This window comes from Chrysochloris asiatica, unplaced genomic scaffold (assembly GCF_000296735.1).
Source record: "Chrysochloris asiatica unplaced genomic scaffold, ChrAsi1.0 scaffold00002, whole genome shotgun sequence".
In the NCBI taxonomy this organism is placed as follows: Eukaryota; Metazoa; Chordata; class Mammalia; order Afrosoricida; family Chrysochloridae; genus Chrysochloris; species Chrysochloris asiatica.
In genome coordinates this window covers 3,197,381-3,210,935 of record NW_006408520.1, presented here as the reverse complement: position 1 = coordinate 3,210,935, position 13,555 = coordinate 3,197,381, and the positions used below count along the sequence as shown (strand labels likewise).

The window sequence follows — 13,555 nt, the reverse complement described above, 5'->3', positions numbered from 1 at the left end:
GTGAAATCCCAGATCCTGTTTCTGAAATGGATTATTTTATGGATATTGGAGCTCCAAGCTTTCAAAATTAACCCTGAAAAAAATCACTTACAACTTAATCATATAGTCCATCAGCATCTCCCCTCACCTTCTCTTATCCAGACCCATCAGGAAAAAGTCATTTGATAGGATGTTACAAAGATTATGGTTATAAGAGACATTATTAAATAATTCACTGCATCACAATATGCTAATAGATTTTCTTCACATATAGGTCCATTGAGGAATCCAGTTTTAACATTGACTTTTATCTGGAATTCAGTATTTCTACCAGTAGCAATGAAACATAACATAGCATAGAATAAAATAGTATAATGTACCCATCCCTGGAGAAGAATATCAAGTTTGGTGAAGTGAAGGGCCAGAGAAAAAAAGGAGACTCCCCCCACCCCCCAAAAAAAAATGGATTGGCACAGTGGGAGCAGCAAGGGGCTCAGGTGTAGCAATTATTGCAAGATTGACACAGGACTGGACTGTTGTTCATAGGGTTGCATGAGTCAGTATTGACTTGATGGCACCTAACAACAAAAACATCTTAGATATTCAAATGTTATTAGTTACTATGATACTTCATGTCTTTTCTAAAGCCCATGTGTATAATTATTTAAATTTTTATTTATTAACAACATAATTTGAATGATAATAAAAGTAAGCAATATTTTCCTATGTCATTAGAAAAACTGACTTCAATTTTTTTATACCTTTAAAACTGAATCAAATCATTTAAACAAACAATAACCTTCCTCCATTTTCTGTTTGGTGCTTAAATATGGTAAAATCTAGCCAAGCATCTAAGTCAGATAAGATAGTCCATCATTAAACTCCTGATTTTGTAATTATCAAGACATGCATTCAAGATTTATGCTTACCATGCATCAACTACATAAACTGAGTGAGTTACATATCCTCTTTGGGCATAGTTTTTGCTTCACAAAATGAGGTCAATAATACACTATCTTATAGGTACTTTGGAATTTATGGGGGTTTGGGATAAAGGAAAGCAGATATAATAGTTGTAATAATTATTGTTATTAAGTGCTATCGAGTCAGTTCTGACTGATCGTGGCTGGTGCGTCTGAACTGCTGACCTTATTATTAGCCATCTAGTGCTTATCCTACACCACCACACCAGGACTCCAATTATAATAATGTTGTTGTTTTTAAGGGCCATCAAGTCGGTTCCAACCCATAGTGACCCTGTATAGGGCTTTCAAGGAGCAACTGGTGAGCTTGAACTGCCGACCTTGCAGTTCAAACGGCTTTGCAGTCTGGCACAAAAAGTTAATGGTGAAAGTGGTTTAATAAGTCAGTGTGAATCTATCAAAATTATTTTAAATGCTGCTTTAAATATAAACAATTTTTACCTTAAAATGGATTTATTTTTTGAAACATCTCATATTTTACAATACATAAGGCAGTGTTTCCTTTGAATACCAATTTTAGCTTATATTACCACTAAAACATTGTATAAAATATGGTGTCTTATTATAGTCCTTAAACTGCTTCAGAGATTAGCTGTCAGATTTCTAAATAATTAAATCTATTCAAAGTGCATTGGCATCCCCATAGGAAAACAAAGAATCTTTAATCTTTGAGGTGGCCATCATTTTATGTCTAAGAACAGAGAAACCTATTTTTTTTTTATAATAGATAAAAAAAATTATTTAAAAAGTAATATAAAAAGAATAAAGGAGTCTTCACATTTAGGATCAATCCTATCCCCTTTGTATACAAGGTAGATAAGGATAGGCAACTTAGACATTGGCTACCTAAAATGGAGTTGCTATAAAGGCATGAAGTGATTGTCTTGCAAGTTTTCAAGAAGGAGCTTAGTTTTAGAGGGTACTGGGAAGGCAGGATCCCCACTGAATAGTATTCATCTTGTCTAAATAGATGTGGTGAAAAGAGATGAGGAAAATATTCTTATGATTCAATAGTGAGTAATTGTTATCATGACTAATTGTGACTGTCACAACTGAAAAGGTAGAAGTTTTGTAACTAAAAGTATTGGAGGGAGTTAATCTTACAGCCCAGGATCAGAGGACCCTAGGACCATCAAGGAAGAAGAGCATGAGCGGAATGTGGGACCCTATACAGAGAAGCAGCCACACCAGAGATGGAGACAGAGATGAGGGCATGGAGAAATAGAGCAGCTAAAGACTCCAGACTTATTAAAAGAGAAAGGCTGTGTGTTGGTGGCCAGGTGTTGATGGCCAGGGGGCAGGCTTGCAGAATGTGTCCTTTAGTTATTTAAAGGATTATATACTCCTGAGTGTTTTTGTGTACATCCCAAAAAATAAACAAACAAACAAACAAAAAAGAGGCAATAGAAGCAAATATTGTTGAATGATGATGCACAGAGGAGATAGGAACACAAAAATTTCAGACATTAATGTCAAAAAGTAAAAATAAATGTTTGATTTGCTTAGGAAGATACATTTCTCTTTAGTCATTCTGTTGTTTTTTTTGCTAATAAAAAGAACTCAAGGAATACCATTCAGAAAAATCAGGAAAATATAAAAAGACAAGAATGTAAAATAAACTCATAAAAGAAATTTGGGTTCATTCAATTAATATGATGACAGTTTTCTATGTTTTGAAATCAAAACATAACAATTGCAATTCAAGTTAGTAAATATATCAAGAATTCATTAATTAAATTTAAGGATAATGTAAGATATGGGAGACTAGTAGTGACTGATCTCATTGACTTAAAATATTTGTGAAAAGTCTTAAGGTTTAAAAGAAAGGTAACAAGAAGAGAGTGAAATATGCTGTTATTATTGTTATTAAGTGCCTTCAAGACAGTTCTGACACATGGAGGTCCCATGGAGCAGCTGTTGGGCTTGAACCACTATCCTTTCTGTTAGGAATCCCGTGCTTATCCTAAAAGCATCTCATTAGTATATTAGAGACAACATTTAAAAGGCAACTGGCCAGGGCCATAATTAATTAAGGAATTAAAATAAATAAATTGAGACATATTAATCGAGGAATTAAATAAATGAGACTTGGGGAAACCTGTGCATGAAGAATTCATTGTCTTTGCAAACAACAATGAAATATTTTCTTTTTCTTTCTTTCTTTCTTTCTCTCTCTCTCTCTCTCTCTCTCTCTCTCTCTCTCTCTCTCTTTCTTTCTTTCTTTGGATGGCAAAGCCACAAAGAGTTGTTTTATTAATTTTTATGCACAGATCCCTAGTTGAATTTTTCTCTTGTTGAATCATTCTCTGAGTTATTCATGATTTTATTAGTATCCCTTTTACTTTAGATTTTTGACTCTCGTACACTTTAGTAGTGTAGTGGTTACGAATCGGGCTGTGAACCTTAAGGTCAGTGGTTCGAAACTACCAGCCGCTCTGCGGGAGAAAGATGAGGCTTTCTACTCCCGAAAAGATTTACACCCTCGGAAACCCTGTACAGGGTCGCTATGGGTCAAAACTGACTCAACGGCACTTAACAACAACAACAACACTTTAGTATATTTTTATTAAAAGTTAGAAGCCACACATTAGCTACATTTTATTCTACTTGTAATCGTAGGTAGTTTTAATACTTATATTAACAATATTCTTAAGACTGCTAGGAGACAGGATTTGTCAATTGAATTACTACCAGCTTAGGTTTAGTGATTGTAAACATTCTTCCTTGTAGCCTTAGTTTAAGGCAATAAAGAATCCCACAGCCATAAATAAGGGCTGTGGGTACAAGAATTCCTAAAAACAATTAGATAAAGGCTATGGATATATACAGATACTAAATAAAGAGTCTGACTTAGACTTTCTTAAATTAATGATCAGTAAATTAGAGAAGTTGTTTTTCATAACCTCAGTTTCCCTGATAAGTGATGTTTTTGTAGGCTATAAACAGATAGTGTATGGAAGAAGTTAATGGAGAGTTAATTGCACCCAACAACTAAAATTAACAAGACTTAACAGACAAGGGTTAAGAAACATATGTGAAGGTTAACTTGCTTCTCAGAGAAAAGAATAGATTTATGGAGGAACAAATGTTTAACTAAAAGATTTCAAGGCACCTGAATGTCTCTTAAGCCTTGAGATAATGTCTTTGCTGTAACTTCTCATCCCTGTTGTAAATTTAAGAATTGTAAACCATAAGGAATGTGCCCCAAGATAGATTGTACCTTGATGTCATTGATTACTATGAAAGCAATGTTTTCTGTAATGGTATATAAGGGGGTTGTAAGATAGAACAAAGAGGTGAAGAAGAAGGGAAGAAGGGAAGATGGGAAGTAGAAGAATGGGTGGAAGAAGAATTAGAGGCAAGAAGTAGAGGTAAGAGTAAGTAGAGGAAAATAGAATGAGACAAGAATGGAGGGAGGGGAAGCTAGTAAAGAAACAGAAGAGATGAGCAGGAGGGGAGCAGGAGAGGAGAGAAGGAAAACAGGAGCAGTGGAGGGGAGAAAGGAAGCAGAAGAGATGAGCAGGAGAGCAGGGGAGTAAAGAATGAGCAGGGCAGTAATGAATGAGAGAAGTAGAGTATTAGAGTAGCCATAGAAATAATAATAATAAAGCATGTAATAAGATTTTAAATTTATCATGACTCATGACTCCCTGTAATCCTTATCGCCGACGTCCGCACCCGCCTTAGGAAAAACCCTGGAATAAATATGCCGGGACAGGCTCTCGGCAGGAAATCATTTCGAATCAGTGCTATGAATGTAGCCTGAAAAATTGAAATTATACCTATATTATTTTTAAATCATAAACAGCATTAATCTTATTTTATAAATATTCTGAATACATTTACCTTAAACTGCACAAAGAATATTCCTGGAAATTTCCTTTGCAGTTTTAAAAACCATATGACAAAATTATATATATTCCTCTTTTTGTAGTCCTGGTGTGGCACTGTAGGTGGGATAAAGCACTGTGCCATAAGGTCAGTTTGAACCACAAGGTCAGCGATTTGAACACACAGACTGTTTATTGGAAACCCTATACAGCATGGTCCTCATGAGCTGGAACTGAGTTGATGGCACTTAACAACAACAGCAAAAACACACATAGGATAAGAACTGGATTGTTAACCACAAGGCCAGCAGTTCAAACCCACCAGCTGTTCCTTTTTGTTGTTCTTAGGTGCCATCCAGTTGGTACTAACCCATATCAGTACCGACTAATTGTGACCCTACGCACAATAGAATGAAACACTGCCTGATCCTAGGCCAACATCACAATTGTTGCCATGCTTGTGCCCATTGATGCTGCCACTTTGCCAATCCATCTCACTGCAAATCTTTCTCTTTTTCTCGGACCTTACCAAATATTATATCCTTCTCCAGTGACTGATCCCTCCTGACAATATGTCTGAAGTGAGAGATGAAGTTTGCCCATACTGGCCTCCAAGGAGCACTCTGGCTGCACTTCTTCCAACACAGTACTGTTGGTTCTTTTGGTAGCCCATGGCACTTTCAATATGCTCCTCTAACACCATAACTCAATAGCATCAATTCTACGGTCTTCCTTATTCATGGTCCAACTTTCATATTCATATGAGGTTACTGAAATTACCATGGCTGTGGTCAGGCTCATCTTAGTCCTCAAGTAGACATCTTTGCTCTTCAACACTTACAAAAGGTCTTGTACAGCAGATTTGTCTAATGCAATATGTCATTTGATTTCTTGATTTCTTCCCTAAGTGTTGATAGTTGATCTAAGAAGATTGAAGTCCTTGATAACTTCAATCTTTTCTCCGTTGATAAGAATGTTATTTATTGGTCCAGTGGGGAGGATTTTTGTTGTCTTTACAATGAGATGCAATCCATATAGAAGGCTGTGCTCTTTGATCTTCATTAGTAAATATTTTATCTTCTTTACTTTCAGCAAGCAAGGTTGTATAATTAGCATATCATAGGTTGTTAATGAGTCTTCCTCCAATCCTGAGGCCATGTTTTTCTTCATATAACCCAGCTACAAGGGAGTACCTGAATACTTTGTGCTGTTGTTGGTAAATGCCGTCAAGTCAGTTCTGACTCAGCAATCCTCTGTAGGGTTTCTGAGAAGCAGCTGGTGAGTTTGAACCACTGACCTCGTGGTTCTAACTGACACTGCAGGTGAGTGGTCATCCAGTCAACTATTCTTACACCCTCTTTTTAACACCTTTTCTCCTAAATATTCCAATCTGTTAGTACCTAGATTCTCTGTTATTTTTCAGGTCAAAGGACCCACAGTCCTTATAATTCTTCCTTTTGTAAAATTATATTTTGAAGACTCTTCTATAAACTATAAAGATATCATTGTTGATTTTAATTTTGAGAGTTTACCCCAAAGGTTGATGAATAAATTATGAAAATCAAGATAATTATTTTACCTTTGGGCCTTGTCTTCCTGGATATCCTGGTAGACCTGGAACACCAAGTTTTCCCTAAAGTTAAAAAAAAAAAAAAAATTATAGAATAGATAAGCAAATGTTCTAAGCTGTTTGATGTTAAGTAGAAATAATTTTGGTGATCTGTTTTTCTAGAAGTTAGAACTATATATTTTCAAACTCAAGAAGAAAATTTTTAAGTTCTAACCAAACTTTACTTTATTTGCATTTCTTCATTGAAACAGAAAAATAAAATGATATGGACATATGTCTACTGCTATGATATTAGTTAACATGTCCTGTGTTATATATGTTATAGGACCTTCTTTTGGGACATAGAATCCACTTTATTACTCTAAAACATGACAAAATTAAAACCTAAGCTTGTTTAATATTAAAATACAACTTAAAGATACTTGTGGTTGGAACTATATGTAGTAGATATTATTATTTCAATGATTGTAATATTTATGTAAAGTAATTTATAAATGTCTAACTGTTGAGAACTAGTGACAATTTTTGTGGAGTGCTAGCATCTGCATATAAATATTTGAATAAAATATTATTTTGTTCCAGTGCAATGATTTTACTCCTCAGTTTGAAAATGCAATGATTTTACTCCTCAGTCTGAAAGTACTAAAACAAATTTAAAACATATTTAAACTATAATGGATTGAAACAATGTATACCAAAATCCAAGAAGTTCAAAAACCTATATCTATTTGACAGCAAAGCATGAATACAAACTTGGTTAGTTGGAGAGACAATAAAGTAAACAATGAATAAAACATGTGAAATTTTTACTGTACTTTATTTTTTTAAAGATATTTATTTTTAAAACTTCATGAATATTATTTACAAAAATCTTAAACATTACCATGCACATCATACCTTATTCCTTAAGTATATGTAAATTGGATAGAATTAAACAAAACACATTGACATTATGGTATACAATCATAAAAGCTGAGCAGTACTTTGTGAGCAAAAATAATAATTTGACTGGATGAAGTAAAAAAAGTGAATAACCTACTTAGTTTATGTCTTGGTTATTATAAATTGAACCAAAGTTATATGAGTCAGGATCAACACTGCATAGGTAAGCAGTCTTTAGATGGAAATATGCAAATAAGCCCTAAGAAGCATACTCCTAATTATGTCCCCTTGGATACATTATGTTCCCATTGCTTATTTTATGCCATCAGTTTCAAGGTTAATGAAATTCCCTAATTATATCACAAAGTTATTTTTGTTCTTCATTAATTACTATATACAACTGTATAGTCTTTCTCATTTTTAAAGTCAGTTAAAAATAAATCCTCACAGAAAATTATTTGTGTTCTCAATATGCAGGATTGCAAATTTAATATTTTAATAAAAGATACTAATGAAATGTAAAAGAAGAATATTGAGGTAGCTTTAAACTTCAGAAGCCTCTGAAGAAGAGTGGAAGTACCAGAATAGCAGAAATTGGATACAATTGAACACTTCACATGGAAGTGTCAAAGGCTCTTGCAAGCCCTTCATATTTACCTCTAGCAGGCTGGCCTTTGTCAAAGGCCTCTGAAAAAAAACAATACAATTGGGCTACATAGACCACACCCTGGTGATTTGTACAGATGAGTAGGAAACATTCTAGAGTAAGCCAATACTGAGAGTGTGGATTTGCAGATAAAACTGAGAAATACTAAAGATTGAAGGAGTTTCTGCAGTATAGAATCCTGGAAGGAGAGCTTCCTGAAGAGAGACAAATTCTTCCTTCATATCTCTTTCCAAACTTCATTCAAGTACCTCTAATTGTTGCTCCTAAATTACTCCTGAGATATATCCTGTCCTGTTCTCCTGAACTGTATCCTGTCCCTTAGTAAAACCCATAACTATAAATACAATCTATAAATTCTGTGTGGCATTGCAGTGAATTTAGCAGAGACAGTGTCCTGGGGAAGGGAGCAGCTAATGTCACGGACAAATTACAAGGTGGGCAGTTCAAATCAACTAGCTGCTTTTTGGAAACCCTATTTAGGGTCATTATGAGTCAGAAACAACTCAATGAAACTTAACAGCAGCAGTATACTCATGGTGGAGGTGGTGGCATGCCATGGATTCAGTGACTCATAGCGGACCTGCATAGGGTTTCTGAGGCTGTGAGTCTTTATGGGAACAGAAGCCTCATCTTTTTCCCGTGGAACAGCTAGTAGTTTCGAAGTGCTGACCTTGAGGTTAGCAGCTCAACTAGTAGCCACTCCATGGGACTAGATTTGTGGTATTCTTATTTGCTTTAATTCACAAATAGAAATCATGACTATATGTTAGAAGAACTGCTATATCAAAAGATTCACAAAGATATGAGAATTTATTTTTATTTATTTATTGCCTAGTCACAATCGATATACAAGGGACATAAAAAAGTTTATGGAAAATGGTATTAGAAAATAAAAATATAAAATATGAACTTTAACCAACAAAGCGAACTTACAGTCACCCAAAGAAAATAAATAATAAAAATAAGAGCAAAATAAATTAGATGGAAAATAAAAACTATAGAAAGAATCAACAGGACAAGAAGCTGGGTCTTTGAAATGATTAATAAAATTGACAAATCTTTGGCAAACCTAACAAAAGAAAAGAGGGAGAAGAAACAAATAACTCGCATTAGTTACCACACAGGCAATGTCACAACGGAACCAAACAAAATAAAAAGGAAAATAACAGAATACTATGAAGAGTGTTACTCCAACAAATTAAAAAAAAAACTTATAAGAGATGAATGCATTTTTAGAAAAAACACGACCTACCAAAATTTATACAGAGTGAAGCAGAAAACTTGAACAGACTGATAACAAAAGAAGAGATTGATCAGGTCATCAAAAAATTCCCAACCAAAAGAAGTCCAGGCCCAGATGGCTTCACTGATGAGTTCTACCAAACATTCAGGGAAGAGCTGTCACCAATTCTACTCAAATTATTCCAGAATATAGAAGAGGACAGAAAACTTCCTAATACTTTTTATGAAGCAAGAAAACCTTCACATCCAAACCAGGGAAGGACATCACTAAGAAAGAAAACTATAGACCAATATCCCTCATGAACAGAGACGCAAAAGTTCTCAACAAAATCCTAGACAACAGAATCTAGCACCACATCAAAAAAAATAATACATTATGTTCAAGTGGGTTTCATAAAAGGGATGCAAGAATGGTTCAACATTAGAAAAACAATCAGTGTAATCCAACACATAAATAAGAAAAATGAAAGGAACCACATGATCATATCGATTGATGCAGAAAAGGTATTTGACAAAATCCAACATACATTCCTGATAAAAACATTCAACAAAGTAAGAATTGAAGGGAAACTCCTCAACATAATCAAGAGCATATATACAAAACCAACAGATTACATCACCCTCAATGGAGAGAAACTGAAAGCCTTTTCACTGTGAATGGAAACTAGACAAGGATGCTTTTGTCACCACTCCTATTCAATATTAGGCTGGGAGTCTTAGCCAGAGCTATACGGCAAGATAGGGAAATTAAAGGCATCCAAATTGGCAAAGAGGGAATAAAACTCTCTCTATTTGCAGATGATATGATCCTATACATAGAAAACCCCAAAGACTCAGTAAAAAAAGCAACTAGACATCATTGGAAGATTCAGCAGAGTGGGGCAGGGTATAAGATCAACATATGAAAATCAGTTGGATTCCTCTATCGTAACAATGCCAGAGCTGAAAAGGACATTAGGAAAGCAATATCATTTACAATAGTCACCCAAAATACGAAATATTTAGGAATAAACGTAACTAGAGAAACAAAGGACCTATACCAGGAGAATTACAAAACACTACAACATGAAACCAAGACACTTACAAAAGTGTAAGAACATAACATGTTCCTGGATAGGAAGACTCAACATCGTGAAAATGTCAATACTACCCAAAGCAATTTATACATATAATACAATCTCAATCCAGATTCCAGCAACATTAATGAAAGAGATGGAAAAGGCAATTACTAACTTTATATGGAAAGGAAAGAGACCAAGGATAAGCAAAGCACTGCTCAAGAAGAAGAACAAGGTTGGAAGCCTCTCACTCCCCAATTTCAAACTCTACTATACAGCTACAGTGGGCAAAACAGCCTGGTACTGGTATAATGAAAATACACTGATCAATGGAACAGAATCGAGAATCCAGATACTAATACAGCCAACTGATTTTCTACAAAGTGCCTAAGTATGTTCAATGGGAAGGAGATAGTCTCTTTAACAGAGGGTGCTGGCAGAACTGAAAAGTGATATGCAAAAGATTGAAACAAGACCTTTACCTCATGTCCTATACAAACACCAACTCAGCATGGATTAAATACCTAAATCTGAGTTCCAAAATTATGAAAGTCATCAATAAAAAATTGGGACAAATGGGAGGGCTCTAATACAGGGAATACACAGACTATAAAACATTTTGAAAAGTACACAAACAAAAGTAGAAAAATAGATGAGTGGGATATAATAAAATTCACCAAAAGAGTAAAAAGGGAACCCACAGAATGGAAAAAAAATATATTTTGCAATGACACATCAGACAAGGGACTCATTTCTAAAATATACAGAAAACTACACATCTCTACAAGAAAAAGACAAATAACCCAGTTAAAAAATGGGCACAGGACATGATCAGACACATGACCAAAGAAGAGGTCTGGGCAATCAACAAACAAGAAGAAATGTTTGCGATCATTAGCCATTACAGAGATGCAAATAAAAACAATGAGATAACATCTCACACCAGTAATAACAGCAAAGATCAAAAAAGTAGAGGACAATAAATGTGGAGAGACTGAGACCCTCCTACATTGTTGGTGGGATTGTAAAATAGTCCAATCACTCTGAAAAGCAGTATGGCACTTCCTTAGAAGATTGGTAATAGAAATACCTAATGATCCAGAAATTCCTCTACTTTGTATTTACCCACAAGAAACACGAACCATAACATGAATAGATATATGCACACCAATGTTCACAGAAGTACTATTTACAGTTGCAAAAAGATGGAGATAGTCTAAGTGCCCATCAATTGAAGAATGGATAAACAAACTGTGGTACATACACACAATGGGATACTATGCTACCTTGCAGAACAACAAGGAAGTTGCAAGTCACCACATAACATGGATGAACCTTGAGAACATTATGCTGAGTGAAATTAGTCAGTCACAAAAGGAAAAATACTTCATAGGACCATTATTGAAAAAGAGAAAATAAAAAGAACCCACCCTAAAAGGGAAAAAAAAAAAACCAAAACATATATATATACATATATGCTGATCACCAGGATGTATGGGATGAGAGAAGGGTAGGGAGGGAGGGAGGGAAAGATAGAGCACAGGGTAGAGAATCAACATGGGATAGTTTGGGTGCAGGAGAGTTTGGGGAGCAATACACAAGAAGGGGGAGGGGAATTGGAAAACAAGGCTGATGGGAGAACAGTTAGGCAGGTTGCATGGGCTAAATGGGACAGAGGTAAATGATGCATGCACAACCTTGGAACAAGAGGGCTCCAGGATACAGGGATTGAGGCATGGTTTGAAGAGGTAAAAGAGGGGACTAATGTTACAATGCTTGGCTGTCTTTTGATTCTTGATTTCCCTTGCCTGACATTGTAAAATAGACACTTGAGGAGTGTGAGGGTTAGAAAGGAATAGCCAGAAACATCACTACAGAAAGCTTGTAAGTCCATCTTCAGCCTATAATTGATTGGAATACCTTAAAGGGGGCTACATGTTGACCAGTGAAAGAGGCTTCCTGTGGAGCCTTTACATTACACAAGACCATAGGTGGAATCCAGAGCCCCATCCAGAACTGACTTGAGGTAGGAAATTTCCACTAGAAAGGATAAATAGACCAGCCTGGAGATGCTAGGAAAACAGAACATACTTTGTGAATGAAAGACCAGCAGGAAAAATCCTTAACAATAACGGCAGTCTGATTGATTAATACAGAAACAAGTAAGCTGTTTGCCCCGGAGCCATTAAGGTAAGTGGTCAGAACCCCTCAGAGTAAACCCCCTTCCAAGACTGAGACTCAAGGGGAATACATGAGCAAGCATGTGGTCTGGCTGATGACCACATTGGCCACCAATAAAGGGAAGAGGGGGAAAAAACATCAATGAATTTGCAAGCTAAGCCGGACCATATTTATTAGACCCCTGTGAACCCAGGTGAGGACCTGGATGCCCAGCAGTATGGGGAAGACCCGGGGACTCCTAGGCCCAGAGGCAGTGACATGGCCACAGAGGACTAGAGCACAGAATGAAACATCAACTGATATGAAGTGAGGGAAGATGCACAAAGAACACCCATACTTGCAGATAGTACCCACTTGACCTGGCTTCATTGGCTGGATGATCAGAACTAGACTAGAAGAAAGAAGAGGATTTAAAAAAAAAGAGCAAACTGCTACAATTTGATGAACTTTACCTATATTTATGGATGTAGTAGTTCAAAAAAAGGGAACAAATCTTTACATTGAGGATCACTCCCACTCCCTTGGTACATGGATGGGCAACTTAGACATTGGCTACCCAAAATGGGAAGGGGGGGAGCTTATAAAGACAAGAAGTGACTGGTTTACAAGCTTTCAAGAGGGAGCCTAGTTCCAGATGGGGCCGGGAAAGGTAGAATCTCCACTGAATGATTTCCAATCTGTTGGGACCGGGCTGGCGAAAGGAAATTGAGATACGACTCTTGTGGTACAATAGTGAATAATTGCCATCAGGTCTGACTATGAGGTTAGGAAATACAGAGGTAGATGTTTTTAGACAAAAGGAGGAGAGTGATTGATTTTGCAGCGCAGGAGCAGAGGTCCCTGGGACCATCAAGTGAGAAGAGTGGAAAGCGGGACCCTACCCAGAGAGGCAGTGACGCCAGGGATGGAGACAGAGAAGATGGTGTGGACAGATGGAGCAGCTGGGGACACTGGACTCAGGGTGGAAGAAAGGCTGAATTCTGCCAGCCGTGAGGTTGGGGGTGTGGTGGGCCTGTGTGGTGTACCCTTTGGGGTTATAGGACGATGCATGGAGGGGACTGCAATCATTGCAATGAAACAAAATACAATAGGATGAGTGTAAAGCTGATGTTCTCTCATGTAAACTTCACAATAAAAACCATAAATTAAAAAAAAAAAAAAAA

At 36.2% G+C, this 13,555-nt stretch overlaps 1 protein-coding gene across 4 annotated transcripts in view; it reads right to left on the bottom strand.

Annotated features, from left to right (window-relative positions):
- The window catches only part of COL11A1 (collagen, type XI, alpha 1), a 357,092-nt gene that overhangs the window by 143,579 nt on the left and 199,958 nt on the right, over positions 1-13,555 (bottom strand). For all 4 annotated transcript variants that reach the window (XM_006830900.1, XM_006830902.1, XM_006830899.1 and 1 more), the window contains one exon: positions 6,372-6,425. In XM_006830900.1, the coding sequence (XP_006830963.1) occupies positions 6,372-6,425 (54 nt within the window). The remainder of the gene's footprint in view (positions 1-6,371; positions 6,426-13,555) is intronic.